This window comes from Erinaceus europaeus, unplaced genomic scaffold (genome assembly GCF_950295315.1).
Source record: "Erinaceus europaeus unplaced genomic scaffold, mEriEur2.1 scaffold_554, whole genome shotgun sequence".
Lineage (NCBI taxonomy): Eukaryota > Metazoa > Chordata > Mammalia > Eulipotyphla > Erinaceidae > Erinaceus > Erinaceus europaeus.
In genome coordinates, this window is record NW_026648229.1 from 1 (window position 1) to 14,759 (window position 14,759).

General features: G+C 40.0%; 1 protein-coding gene across 1 annotated transcript in view; it reads left to right on the forward strand.

Moving 5' to 3' along the window:
* The first annotated feature begins 3,729 nt into the window (after nucleotides 1-3,729).
* The window catches only part of LOC103125571 (laminin subunit alpha-3), a 77,796-nt gene continuing 66,766 nt past the window's right edge, over nucleotides 3,730-14,759 (forward strand). The window contains exons 1-3 of the mRNA XM_060184847.1: nucleotides 3,730-4,124; nucleotides 6,832-6,945; nucleotides 12,552-12,661. Of these exons, the coding sequence (XP_060040830.1) occupies nucleotides 3,954-4,124; nucleotides 6,832-6,945; nucleotides 12,552-12,661 (395 nt within the window). The 5' untranslated portion in view covers nucleotides 3,730-3,953. The remainder of the gene's footprint in view (nucleotides 4,125-6,831; nucleotides 6,946-12,551; nucleotides 12,662-14,759) is intronic.

Here is a 14,759-nt window from a genome sequence, read left to right on the forward strand (position 1 = left end):
TGGTTCCCCATCTGTGGGGAGGAAAGCTTCATGAGCAGTGAAACTCTTGCCTGATTTCTCCCATTTCTTTCATAATGAGGGGAGCAAGGAGGGGAGGAAAAATCTCTGCCTGGAACAGTGAATTCAGCTTGTAGGCACTGAGACCCAATAACAAACCCTAGTGGCAAACAAAATGTGCATTTTTGTATAAGTATAGCTAGTGCTGAGCAATTTCATCTTACTTCATTCCTCCTGATTCGCCCCTCCCCTTCATTCCCCCTCTTTCTCATGGCAATCTCCCTTGGAAATACCCAGAATCATCTCATGCTAAGTGTCAGTATAACATCTTGTTATACCCTCTGGTGCATTTTAAATGACTTTTAGGTGATTTATCATTGAGTGCCTGTTTCTTTGAAACCCCTGCAAGTGAGTTCGGTGAAAGTAGACTTTTTCTGTCTTCATGTGCAGGGAAACTTCAGACATGCCACCAGCCGAGCACCAGTGTCGAGGGAAGAGCTGATGACGGTTCTGTCTAGACTGGAAGGCATGCACCTGCGGGCCCTCTACTTCACCGAGACACAGCGGCTCAGCCTCAGTGAGGTGGGGCTGGAGGAAGCATCCAACATAGGAAGTGGACGTAGAGCTCAGACTGTGGAGATGTGTACCTGCCCCTCTGAGTACACGGGTGACTCATGCCAGGTAGGAACTCTTCCTTGATGAGAAAATTCCCCCAGGGAAGTCCTGAAGGTTTGACACTTTGGGCTGTCTGTAGAACTCTGTTCTCATTCTTTGAGGTCTGGTCAGTCTGACTTGTCCTCGGGTGATTAAAACATGCCATAAAATGAAGCAACTGAATATGTCAAGCTGTAAATGTTTTCACTTCTTGAAGAGACAAAGCAGCATAGTTGTTGGTGCCATTACTAAGCAGTCATGAACATCACCATTCTGTGTCTTCTTTATCATAGATGTATGTGGAGTGAGTGACACTCGTCATTTCAGTTTTTGAAGATTTTATTTATATATTTATTTTATAGGAGAGAGAACCAGAACATAACCTAGCATATGTATTGCTGGGGATTGAGTTCATGAATGTAAATCTTGTGCTTTTTCCTTCTTTCTTTTTCTTTTTCTTTTTTCTTTCTTTTGTAATTTATGATTAAATAGAGACAGAGGGAAATTGAGAGGGGAGGGGGGAGAGATAAAGGAGAGAGACAGAGCAGAGAGAAACACTGCTTCAGACCTCCTTCACCATTAGTGAAGCTTTCCCTCTGCAGGTGGGCACCAGGGCCTTGAACCCTGTGCACTGTAATGTGTGCACCACCACCTGGCCCCCATGAGTTTTTTTTTTTAATCTGAATATACAATTGACTCTTGGATAACATGGGTTTGAACTGCATGGGTCCATATATGTGCAGATTTTCCCAGTATACCTAATTACTATAGTATCAGTGTTATGTAGATTATTTTCAAAACAATAAACCATTATACCTGTGACCAGGTAAGGACTTTGTTTTGCATTTTCAGTGTTTGTGTAATATCTATGATGTTGTCTATCCTTAAGGAAATATTGATTTAGTTACTGGCAGTTCATTTTATGAACAGATTATGTAAGCTTAACAATATCAATAAATATGGGACAGTAAATGTATTTTCTCTTCCATTTGCTTTTTTAATAACATTTTGCCTTTAGCTGATTTTACTGTAGTAATACAGTGATACACATAGCATACAAAATGTATGTTAATCAGATACTTATGTTACTATAGAATACCCAGTCAACAGCAGGCTATTAATAATAGTTAAATTTGGGAGGAATCAAAATGATTTTATTTTCATTTTTTACTGAAGGGATTAATGGGTTACAGAAAATACAACTGTTGGTACATGTGTATGATTTCTCAGTTTTCTGCAAAACATTCTCATCCCCAGCCCAGGTTCTCATCCACCATTATGCACCATGACCAGAAACACAACCCCTCTCCCTGACCAGAGTCCTTTATCACTTGGTGCAATACACCAAACCCATCCAAGTTCTACTTTGTATTTCCCCTTTCTGTTCTTATTTCTCAACTTCTCTCCAATATTCATCCAATATTTGTCCTTCTCTTTCTAACTTATTTCACTTAACATGATTCCTTCAAGCTCCATTCAAGATGAGGTTTAAAAAAGTGACTTAATAATACTTAATGGCTGATTAGTATTACATTGTGTATATATACCACAACTTTCTTAGCCTCTCATCTGTTGTTGGACACCTAGGTTGCTTCCAAGTTGGGGAACTAGGAACATTGTGCTGTTATGAACATAGGTATACAAAGATCTCTTTGGATGAGTGTGTTTGATTCTTTAAGATATATTCTCAGGAGAAGAATTGCAGGGCCATAGGGTAGGTCCATTTTCTAGCCTTTTTAAAAATATTTATTTATTCCCTTTTGTTGCCCTTGTTGTTTTATTATTGTAGTTATTATTATTGTTGTAGATGTTGATTGTAGTTATTATTATTGTTGTTGTTGGATAGGACAGAGAAATGGAGAGAGGAAGGGAAGACAGAGAGGGGGAGAGAAAGATAGACACCTGCAGACCTGCTTCACTGCTTGTGAAGTGACTCCCCTGCAGGTGGGGAGCCGAGGGCTCAAACCAGGATCCTTATGCTGGTCTTTGCACCATTTCTAGCCTTCTGAGGGTTTTCCAGACTGCTCTCCACAGGGGTTGGACCAATTTATATTCCTACCAACAGTGCAGGAGGGTTCCATTGCCCTCAAAACCTTTCCAATATTTGTTGTTACTATCCTTTCTAATGTATGCCATCATCACAGGAGTGAAGTGATATTGCATTGTCTTTATTTGCATTTTTCTGACAATGAGCTGGAGCATTTTTTCATATCTGTTGGCCTTTTGGATCTCTTCTATGGTGAATATTCTGTTCATATCATCTCCCCACTTTTGGATGGGGTCATTTTGTTGTTGTTGTTGTTGTTGCTAAGTTTGGTGAACTCTTCATATATTTTGATTGTTAGCCTTTTGTCTGATGTATGGCATGTAAAGATCTTCTCCCATTCTGTAAGTAGTCTCTTTATTTGGGTGGTGGTTTCTTTTTCTGTGCAGAAGTTTCCCAATTTTATGTGGTCCTACTGGTTTATTTTTGTTTCTGACTTCCTTGCAATTGGATTTATGTCACTGAAGAATAAAAGCTAGATGGAAAAAAAGGTTCTGCTAATATTTTCCTCTAAGTATTTGATAGTTTCTGGTCTAACAACCAAGTCCATGATCCATATGGAATTTACTTTTGTGTTTAGTGAAATGTAGTGATTCATTTTTATACTTCTGCACATTTCAACCCAATTTCCCCAGCACCATTTGTTGAAAAGACTATCCTTCCTCCATTTAATATTTTGGGCCCCATTGTAAAATATATGTCCATAGTGGAGGGTACAAAAGGATTTTCAACTGTGTGGGCATTGTACTGCCAGCCCCCTACATAGTTCAAGGATGCAATGTCTGTTTCCCACTTTGGTTTTCTGGGGATTTCTGTCATTAGACACTTAGTCCACATTCTTTCCCTCCCCTTAGCTATAAGGCTTTTTAAGCTTGGTTAAAAACATATAGCCCAAGGGGAGGAGTGGAACCTCTGGATTGCCACCCTCCTGCCGGGTGTTTTCTTTGCATGACTCAGCCTGTGACTTATAGCTTCTCTGATCTCTGATCAGCCAGTGCTGTCTGTGGGGTGAGGTGGGTGGAAGGTGATGCCTGCCTGCCCCACCTCTCAGGAATTACAGAGTGGTGTGCTTCCCTGTAGGACTGTTATGTGTGCTCGCTCACAGGCTGACTCATGTGTGAAGTCTACAGGTGGGGCCTCCTGCTGCAGACAGCCTGCCTTCCCTGAGTCAGGTGGGCCAGGGTGCTGAAAGGAAAGAGCAGGTATAAGAGGCTGAGGCAGAAGTTTCTGCGCAGCCAGCAGGACCTCAGAGATCAGGATGCCGCCTGCAGTGAGGTGGCTAATCCAGAAAGCAGGATGGCTGTGGATCTTTGGCGCAGCCCTGGGACAGTGTCTGGGATACAATTCACAGCAGCAGAGGGTAGCATTTCTTCAACCTCCTGCTCAAAGTCATCTGCAAGCAAGTTATGTGGAGTTTAAACCCAACCAGGTAACATCCCTTTTACATTTGGGGTTGTGAAACAGACAGTCCCAGGCTTTGTGACTTTTAGGTTAGAGTGCTGGGTAGACTGGGAGAGTGGGCATGGTTCCTTGACTGGCAATGTTTATCACTTATTATACCCGTCAGATTGCTTTCCTAGACTGCTAACTACAAACCGCATAAACAGGAGCCCTGGAGATGCCCAGACATCTGAGGGTTTGAATACTTGTGGGCTGTTAATATGCTAGGGAACTGTGTGCAGTTTTCAAAGTAGCCTTGAGTTTGGGACAAAAGAGTGTGGTGCTCAAGGGTGCGCAAATTCTGCATAAAACTAAAGTACTTATAAAGTAAGATCTAGAGTCGGCTAAACCCATGTTTCAGAAAAGTGATGAGTGGTCAGAGAAATAGCTTAAACAACCCACGGCTCCCCAGCACTTCTCTGGCTCCTTTTTCTCGGTATCTCTCATATGGAAGAAAGTCTTAAAAGGAAGAAAGCTGATGAAATGGATTTTGTAAAAATATCTAACTGATCTGCTTCAGTTTGTGAGAAGTTAAATGCTCTTAAGTTTAGCTCTCTTTAAACTTCTGGACATTGCACACGTGCTTACAGAGAAACAGGACTTAACGGCTACAGAAAGAGCCCTGGACACTGACAGGAATATACTTTTATTAATTGTGTTGAAAACATTTATTGGAATAGTATCTTGAAACACTATCTTTTAAAAAATGATTGGTTGCAATATCCCTTTAAGTAATGTATTAGAATACATTCACTTTCATTTAGAATAGTCTTTTATGCAACATGAGTACTTGAATTTTACTTAAAATGTGGAGCTTGTGTTATAGATGGGAGAAGTAGACTATAATTCTCTGACTGAAAAATGTTCTGAGGGTCACACGACAAATAACTGTTGCATAATACTTTCTGGGCCAAATCAAAAGCACCTAAGATATGTAAATTAACTTTAACCAGGTTAGATTATCCCCCAGTCCCAAGCCTTAATTAAGAGTTTTTACTCGGGTATGTTGTCATAATGTGTTTACTTAGATAATTTGCTCTTTACTAAATATGATTATTTGACAAGCTAAATATGGTTCCTTATTATGTGAGACATAGTGCTAATTATAAGTTTTTTTTGCCATTCACTGGTAAAGTTTTTTGTTTTTTTGTTTTTTTTTTAGTTATGATCGTACTACATTGGCTCAATTTCTTTCAAATGTATTTCTTAGCTAAGCTTTCAGCTAAGGAACATTCCTTTCATACTTTGGTTCTCTTTTAGACAAGCCTATTCATATAACACAAACAGCAATCTAATTTGTTGCAATGTGTTCATTTGCCTAAGCATGGTTCCTAATAGCTGAAGGGAAAAACACATTGGAAACTATTTTGAGTACAATATTGACATAGGTAAAATTTTGGAAGCAAATGGAATATTCTATTCTGGGAAATGCATGAGCTTCTTTCTCTGGCTTTATCCATTTGGTTTCTCCCTTTCATTTGACCTTTATGCCCATGAATGCATGAGAAAGTATGGTTTATTTCACCATTTTCCTAGAACATATTTTTTGAGTTTTACTGACTTATTTGCTATTGAAAGTATTAGATAAATGATTATCTCTTATTTTGAAATATTGATTTTTCTGCTATTCCAAAGATAAGGTATATAGGTAATCACTGAGATAAATAGGGGCAACATCTAATTTAAACCAATTAAATTAATTCACTCTGCTAGAAAACGAAAATGCCTATAATTCTATTGCAAGACAGATATCAAAATACTTTTTAGTGACTAGGCTTATGCAATAGTATTTTTTTTCAATTGGGGGCATTTGTATCTAGAATTTATTTTTAAAATGCTAATTTATCAGGGGTAAATAACATAATGGTTATGCAAAGAGACTCTCATGCCTGAGGCTCCAAAGTCCCAGGTTCAAGCCCCTGCACCATCATAAGCCAGAGCTGAACAGTGCTCTAGTGAAAAAAAATGCTAGTTTATAAAAAGAAAACTCTAATTCTCTTCACCCACATGAAAAATCAGAACTTGTATTATACTGGGGGTAGAAGTCATCAAAAGCAATATTGAACAAGAAATCAAGATCACACAGGGCAGAGACCCTCCGGTGGAGTCTCATGTTCAGTTTTCTGTGTGAGGCCACAAGCACATTCCTCTCCTGGGTTGCCTGGAGCCTATAGGCTTGGTGAGTAGCAGTGAAGCGAGTTACCAGCTCAGCCAATATAAATTACAGCTAAGTCTCCTTTCCTGCCACTCTCTATACTGCTTTCCCCATAAGCCCAAATTGGAGGAGTGGCTATCAAAGAACTTGAAGTTGAAAAGATTTACCTAGAGTCCCTTCCACCATCACCACCCCCCCTGCAGGGATTGCAGTCCAAATCCCCCTCACCATTACTATGCCACCTCTCCACAAATGGTGTGAGAAGAACCCCACCTCCATCTTCCATATTCCCCCTTCTCCATTCTCCCTGCACATGTCTCTCTTTTTTTCTCTCACACACATACACGTACACAACCCTCTTGTGACATGGAGCTGATTGGAACCTGACCAAAAAATCAAATGGATCTGACTAGTGTTTGAAATTAGAAATCCATCCACCAATAAATGGAGATGCAAAGGAAAAAGTTTGACAGAACTGTCATATGTTTTGGATAATAATTTTCTTTCTCTCTGATGACTACATCTTTTGTTTGAAAAACAGGGTTGCAGCCCTGGATACTTTCGGGAGAGCAAAGGCTTATATGCTGGACGATGTGTTCCCTGCAATTGCAACGGACATTCAAATCGGTGTTGGGATGGCTCAGGAATATGTATTGTGAGTAAGCTAATGGTTCTGATGCTACCAGCAGGCAATATGTGTCTCCCCACTTCCTCTCTGTGAGATCCTGTTATGTAAAATATCACATGTCCTAGCAAACCCTCAGTAGAGACAGCTGTGTAAATGTAAGAACCTCCAGCACTGACAGACAGGGTTATTTAACACCTCACTTCTTCCTCCATTTAGTCAGTGCCCTTAGAGGAAAACATCTGCCTGAATAATTAAGTTACACCTTAGCTTCAAGATCGCTGCCTTGTTAAATGGTATGAGTGGGTAGGCGTGTGTCCTGGGTCCTAATTTTTGCCAAGACATTATATATTAAAGCCAATGCTTTGGACTCTAGTTTAGATGACAGATTGAGAAGGGAGTTCATGTTCTTGCCAGGTGAACAAGAGCCCCATAAAGCAGTCTAGGAATACAGGGATGCTGAGAAAGCCTTGTGGCACATGCTCAGTCAAAGGCAGCCCCACCTTGCTGCCAAGACATAATCAGTGTATGTGGAAAGATGGACATCGGCGTGTCCTTGTGTTCATGACTTGTGTGCTGGGAGCCAGACTGCTTTTGGATTACTTTAGATGATTCTCTCATGCAAATGAAGCAGAATGATTTTTGTTTGGTTACTGTCTTCATGTTCATCAAACTTTCTCTCTCAGATATCCAGGACTTCCCCACTTAGGAAAATGGACACAGGATCAGGCAGTGGCTCACCGGGTTTAGCACACATAGTATGAAGCTCAAGGATCTAGGTTTGAGCCCTTCATTCCCCACCTGCAGGGGGTCACTTCAATAGTGGTGAATCAGGTCTGCAGTTATCTCTCTGTCTCTATTCCTCTCTATCTCCTCTTTCCTTCTCAGTTTCTCTGTCCTATCCAATGATATTGAATAACGGCTGCCAGAAGCAGTGGGTTTGTAGTGCTGGTATGATAATCTTGGAGGGAAGGGGAAAAAAAAAAAGAAAATAGACAGTTCCTTGGATGGGAGAAAGGCTCAGTACCCCTAGAAACATCCATCTCTGGGTTACATAGCACACTTTGAAAATATCAATACATTCTGGCACAAATTTCCTTTTCATTATGCAGTGCAACTAGAGTGTGTGTCAACTGCTTGAGTTTCTAAACTGTATTAAGCCTGTCAGGCATGTCCCAGAGAGTTGCTTCCTCTGCAAGATGGAACAGGCTGGGACAGGAAACAGTTGTAAAGAGCCCACTAGAATATCATGTAGAATCTTAACCTTAGAAGTTCCCAAAGTAAGAGAAGATATTAAAGAATGGTGGTGTTCAGCTCACACTCTTAGATAATAATAGTTGGTGTTTTATACTGTATGATATATGTACCATGGGTAAATGATTGAATGAAAAATAAATATCTGTCACTGAAGCATTACCCACTGTTGAGTCTACTTTATAAAAGCTTCCAGAGATCAAAGGGAATTTTCTCTGTAGGCCATTTACCCAGTGAAGGAATCACAGGTGAATCACAATGCCTGTTTTCACCAAACGAGATTTTTCTTTCCCATTTCCTTTCTTTATGACTCTGTCCTCACTTGTCACCAGCAGCTAAATTCCCTCTGGAACCAGTTCCTTCAGGAGACACATACTGAGTACTTGCTGTTGTAGGAGGGACTGAGCAAAGTGCCGTGATTAAAACCATCCATCAGATATAGCCCCTACTCTCATGGGGTTTTCTCTCTAGTGGGAATGTACGTGTGAGTACAAGTGTGTTTATGTACACACATCCACAGTAACACACACACACACACACACATACACACACAGAGAGAGGTATGAAGCCTGTGTCCTTACTCACTTGGCTGTTCAAAGGCCAGCACTGACTGTGGGCTCTGCCCTTATTTGTTACTCAAAAATCAGTCCTCCTCAAAGAGCAATAATGAGGAAGCCAAGCACCTTTCCCTGGCAAATGGGCTAATTCCTCTGCACATTGGTTCCACTTCTCAAAGTCAATTTCCAGAACCTAGGATCCCCACGCGCACACACATTTCCCTAAGTAGCATCTGAGGAATAAACTTGAAATCTGAAAAGAAACTGGTCCAGTGTCCGATAAGGTATCCAGTGGGCAGGAGTAGCTGGAGTGTGCTCTGTGATGTTCTCAGCTGGAGGGACCTGGGATGATGGGCTCCTGTCTTCCCATGAGGCTCTGCTCAGCCTCAGCTCCTTTTCCTATACTCCTTGCTCTCTATTATCTCAGTCACTTCAAATCTCTCTGTTCCCATACCTTTTCCTCATTTCTCTTCTCATCTATGGTCTTCTTTTACTTTTTTTCCTTCTACTTTAACCCATTTTTTATTGGGGGAAATTAATGGGTTACAATAAATACAATTGTTGGTACATGTGTAAAATTTCTCACTTTTCTGCAGAACACTTTCACCTTCAGCCTAGATCCTCCTCCACCACCATGCACTACAACCTGAACCACCCTCTCCACGATCTAGAGTCTTTTATAATTTGGTGCAATACACCAAACCCAGTCCAAGTTCTACTTTATGTGTCTCCTTTCTGTTCTTATCTCTCAACTTCTGTCCATGAGTGACATCATCCAATATTCATCCTTCTCTTTCTGACTTCTCTCTCTTAACATGGTTCCTTCAAGCTCTATCTAAAATGAGGCAAAGAAGGTGAATTTTTAATAGCTGAATAGTATTCCATTGTGTATATATACCATACCTTCCTTAACCTGTCATCTGTTGTTGGACACCTGGGTGGCAACCAAGTTTGGATTATTCTGAACAGTGTGCTGTTATGAACATAAGTGTAGACAGATTTCTTTGGATGAAAGTGTTTGGTTCCTTAGGATATATTTCCAGGAGAGGGATTGATGAGTCATAGGGTAAGCCCTCTGAGAGTTCTCCAGACTGCTCTCCACAGGGGTTGGACCAATTTATATTCCTACCAGCAGTGCAGGAGGGTTGAACATGTTTTTACCTCTCCACAAAAGTGACTTCAGCAAAACTCACAGCTAATCACAGTACCCAGGAAGCTTATAACCAGATGTCCCAGCTCTTCCACTGGTCTCTACCTCCTTGATCTGTGCTGCTAACCTCTCCAGTCACCCACCATCCCCAATCCTTGCATTTTGCCTTCATCATGTCAGTTGCTTCATGCTGTCTTTGCAAATTCTGGTTTGCTCCTGCAAGGCCGAGGCCCTTTGCATACTGGTCTTGAGCCTGGAATACTGCTCTCTTACTTCCTCACCCTGCTGGCTTCTCTTCTTCTATCTTTCATGATGACATTACCCCTTCTAGAAGTCCCTCTTTCAGGTTCTAGAAAGGTCAAGAATCTCCACTCTTCCTCTTAAGGGATGCTGACAAATCTTTGTTATCATATTGTAGACATACTTACTATGTATATCACAGGATTTTGTTCACCCCTGAGGCAAGGTGATGACCCATCTTTGCACCCTGGTGTTGACATGGTTGGACACTTAGTAAATGCTCAATAGATGTTGGTTGTCAGATGATACTAGGATAGGAAATACTGCTGGAGTAGATGTTCATTCAGTCATTTATTTACAAAAAAGGACATTTGGTAGGTATATGCCTTATACTTACAGGGCTCATGAAGACAGTTTCCAGGGTAATTATTCTCAACTGAAGGTGAGAGATATTTCAGACATAGGAAATGTTAGCAAGCAGTGTGTTCCACAGTTTCTCTTCTTGCTAAGGCCTGAGTTAATTCAGAGATACTTGGTCTAATTATGTGGTCTGGACTAAGTATAGTTTTAAATTTTGCTTATACTTTGCTTCTCTGTGCAGAGGTGGTGCTTAAGCACGAAACTAATGAATGTGAGCTAAGGGTCACTGTAAGGCCTCTTGTACTAGGATATGGATGGCCTCACCACCGTTTTTGTTTCTTCAAACTCTTACTCCTCCAGTGTCTTGAGTTCAAAACTAAAGAGACATAGTACTGAAATAGATATACTTAGCCATATTCTTCTTCAGAATTGTCATTTGGAGTTAAACATTAAATTAAATGGAAAGATAAATGATTGGTTCAAAAGGATGACTGTTTTACAAGAATCAGAGCAGTTGAACAAGTAGTAGAAGTCCCCTACACCCTGTCTGATTCCTTCCTCCAAGAGACCCACTGGATCTAACAGACAGTACTGTAGCTTTGTCCCCAGTGTCCAAGTAAACAGAAAAAAGCCCAGAGTAACATTTTTGGGAAGGAGGAAAGGATTCGGGACAGGTGTGAGTTTTCTAGTGATGATCAAATATTGATTTAAAAGACCTACCTATTTTCTGAAATATTTATTAATTAGTTGTGTTTATAGTACAAATTTTAATATGGAAAAACTTGGAAAGTTATTTTAGCATCTTAATGAGTTGTTGCCTGAGTCATAGTCACTCAAAGGTTCATAAAATATAGATCTGTATAAGTGGAACCAAGTGGACAATTCTTGCCATTTAGCACAGGTCTTGAGAAAAAGGTAAAGGTACTGTGGAGACCCTCCAGTATTTGGATAGACAAGAAACATTTATAGCTAGTAGGACTGATGCTCTTATACAGGATTGAAAGACTTGACTGAGTTGTAATTGTGAGAGTAATTAATATTACAGTGATCTCACTTATAATACACATGCAGAGTATCCTGGCATGAGTTCAGATATTACTTTAAAAAATCATTTTCATTAGTTTCATACTCAGCACCACCTCTGCATAGAAAATCACAGTATAAGCAAAATTTAAAACTATACTTAACTCCAGGCCACATAATTAACACAAAGTACCTCTGAATTAACACATACCCACAGCAAGGAAAGTTTTCCTGAGTATGTGTGTGCACTTAGATCTTCATTATTCGAATAAAACAAACAAAAAAACAGTTTATGTGAAACTAAAAATACCACAAGGTTGGCATAGTCCATTGGATTTTGTCTCAGGAAATGGCTCACTTGCGGTTGAATCATCTCAACACTTTGTTGAACAGCAACTTTTATTCTACATTGAATTTGACATGAAAATAATTGAATTTACATAAGCAAAAAAGTTTAGAGGAAGTCAGTCTCTTGCTTCTTCAGTATTGTGGAATTAAGTTGCATTCTTCACAGATGCAATTTTTATTGTGTCCTGAAAAATTCTCGATTATGCTGTTCTTTATCATTGTTAGGTGAGTTATGATGTAAAACCAAGTTAGTTTTTATAGAAGCAATTCTAAGGAGGAAGAGAAAAGAGATTTGTTATCTACAACTGCATTATTAGCGATCTTCCCAGTAACTCTGTAAAAGGGTCATTATTCTATTTGTACCTAACCCTTCATCAATAAATATGTTTTACAAAATAATGAAACTCAGAGAAGTTAAGGAACTTATCTAAAATCCAACAGCTGTGGGATATTGGAGTGGAATTTGAACCCCATTGGTCTCTTTGCACTTCATCCTGAATGGTACACACTTGACTGGAGGATACTTAATACCTTTCTGTTTTGGATAGAAAGGAAAAGTGTATGTATGGATAGTTCATGAAACTTACATCACTCTACAGAGTCAAAGGACATGAGTTGTAATCGTGTGGGTAATTATGGTTACAGTGATCTCAGTGGTGACATATAATAGACTGCTACTAATTGTACTGTTCATCTACCCCAAGAACTGCCAGCATAATAGTGCTGGGGACCACTGTGAAAGCTGCAAAGAGGGTTACTATGGGAGTGCTGTCCATGGAGCCTGCCGAGTCTGCCCTTGTCCTCATTCCAACAGGTACTATGAAAGCTTGACAATAATAAAGACAGAAAGCAGTTTGCTGGTTGTCTGGGGGACAGGGGAAATAGGAAGTGACTGCTGAAGGATATGGAGTTTCTGTGAAGGAGAGTGGAAATGTTCTAAAATTCATTGTGTGGATGTTTGTATGGTTTTGTGAGCATGCTAAAAGGCTTTGGACTATACACTTCAGATGGGTGAATTGTATAGTGTATGAGTTATATCTCAACAAAGCAGTTAGATTTTATAAATTTTTGATGAATAGTTTTTTTTTTTAAAGAAAATTGAGATGCAACACAAAAACAATTTATCCAAATGATAAGTTTCTGAGTTTCACCTGGGACCACAGTGTGTTCTGACTTCACATCACCATCTGGCTCAAACTGATCCAGGGTTGCAGCCTTTGGCCAAACAAATAACAGAATTTTTGGTGTGACTAAAAAACAGAATGTAGTAATAGTCTCCCTACCCACTCCCAGCACCACACATACCTTTCTCTTAGATCGAGATAAAGGTTTTTTATTGGGCCTGGGATCCCAGTATCACTGAGTGTTTGTGAGATGCTAGGGAAACTGGGAGAGAGAAGATGCATGGATCCTGATCTCATTAAGCATTGCCAGAAAATGAGGTGGTAGGAAGAAGTCATGACTAGTACAGACATAAAAAGTTAATAAGAAGTATGGTTTGAGGTGGAGACTACATTTTTCTGCATTGATAGTAAATTTTTTAGAGCAGGATGTAGGGGACAGTAGAGACCAGCAAATGAAATAATGAAATAAGCCAAAGCAGTATTTTTGTGACTAGAGTCTCAAGCTAAGAAAAAGCAAAAGAGCAGGCCCCTGTGATAAGCATGACTTTATCCTCAGTGTTGATAAACCACCAAACAGTTCCAAGCCATGGAGTGATGTACTCTGAGTTGGCTGCCATTTTGTTTTCATGGCAGTCTATGTTGTGTTTGGGCTTGGCACCATGTTATATTATTCTTGCTTCTCATGACATCACTGCTGGTACAAGCAAAACAAAGCAGGTGTTTAGGGCTAGGAAGACAGTATAATGGATATGCAGACTACCTTTCATGCTAGAAGCTCTCAGCTCCTAGGTTCAATCCCTAGCACCACCCAACATAAGCCAGAAATGAGTAGTGCCCTGGTAATACTAATGGTGATGATGATGATAAAGCAAATGTCTATAACATACAGGAGTTGGTCTGAAAATCAGGAAAGTATTGATTTAACATCAGTCACATTCAGGCTCAGGAACAAATGTGGGCTACAAAGATGAGTAATAATCAGTACAATGTCAAGTCTTGAAATTACCAGAAGTTACCTGCCTAAAGGTGTTTTTTTTCCTGTGATAATTCTTTTAAAGCTGCAGCCAACTGTGCTATCTATACATTTGATTCTCCTTATACCTGTCCAATCCTGCAGCTTTGTAAAGCTTGACACTTTACACTTGACACTTGCCCAGACTTGTATGAACAGAAGCTAGAGTAAGTTGAAAGCAGCAAGATTTCAAGAGTGCTCAGGAAAAGCTTTTCAACTCTGGTTGTCAAAAACATCATTATCGAGGCCGTCTTACAGTTTCCATGCAGTGAAGTTAACATCAGTTCCTTGAATTTATCAAGAAAATCCTATTTTTCTTTTTCTTTTCTTTTCTTCTCTTTTTTTTTTAATTGCCACCAGTGTTATCACTAGGGCCCCTGCCTGCACAATGAACCCACCACTCCCCAGCAGCCATTTTTTCCTTTTTTCTCCTTCCTTTTTACTTGTTAACACAGACAGAAATTGAGAAGGGATGAAGAGAGAAGAAAAGAGAGAGATCCCTGCAGCACTACTTCACAGTTTGTGAAGCTTTCTACACATCTTGCCTTCAAGATGTGTGTGTGTGTGTGGGGGGGGAGGCTTGAACTAGTCTCCATGCACATGGTTGTGAGTGGGCCCAACCTAGTGTACCACCACCCAGGCTCTATTTTTGTATTTTGCTTTGTTTTGTTTTAATTCTCCTTCCAGCAATATTAACGTTGCTAGCAAGCTTCTTACTGTCCCATTTAAAGTCCCAATTCCATATCCATGAGGCCAAGTGAGACTTCCAGTCCAAG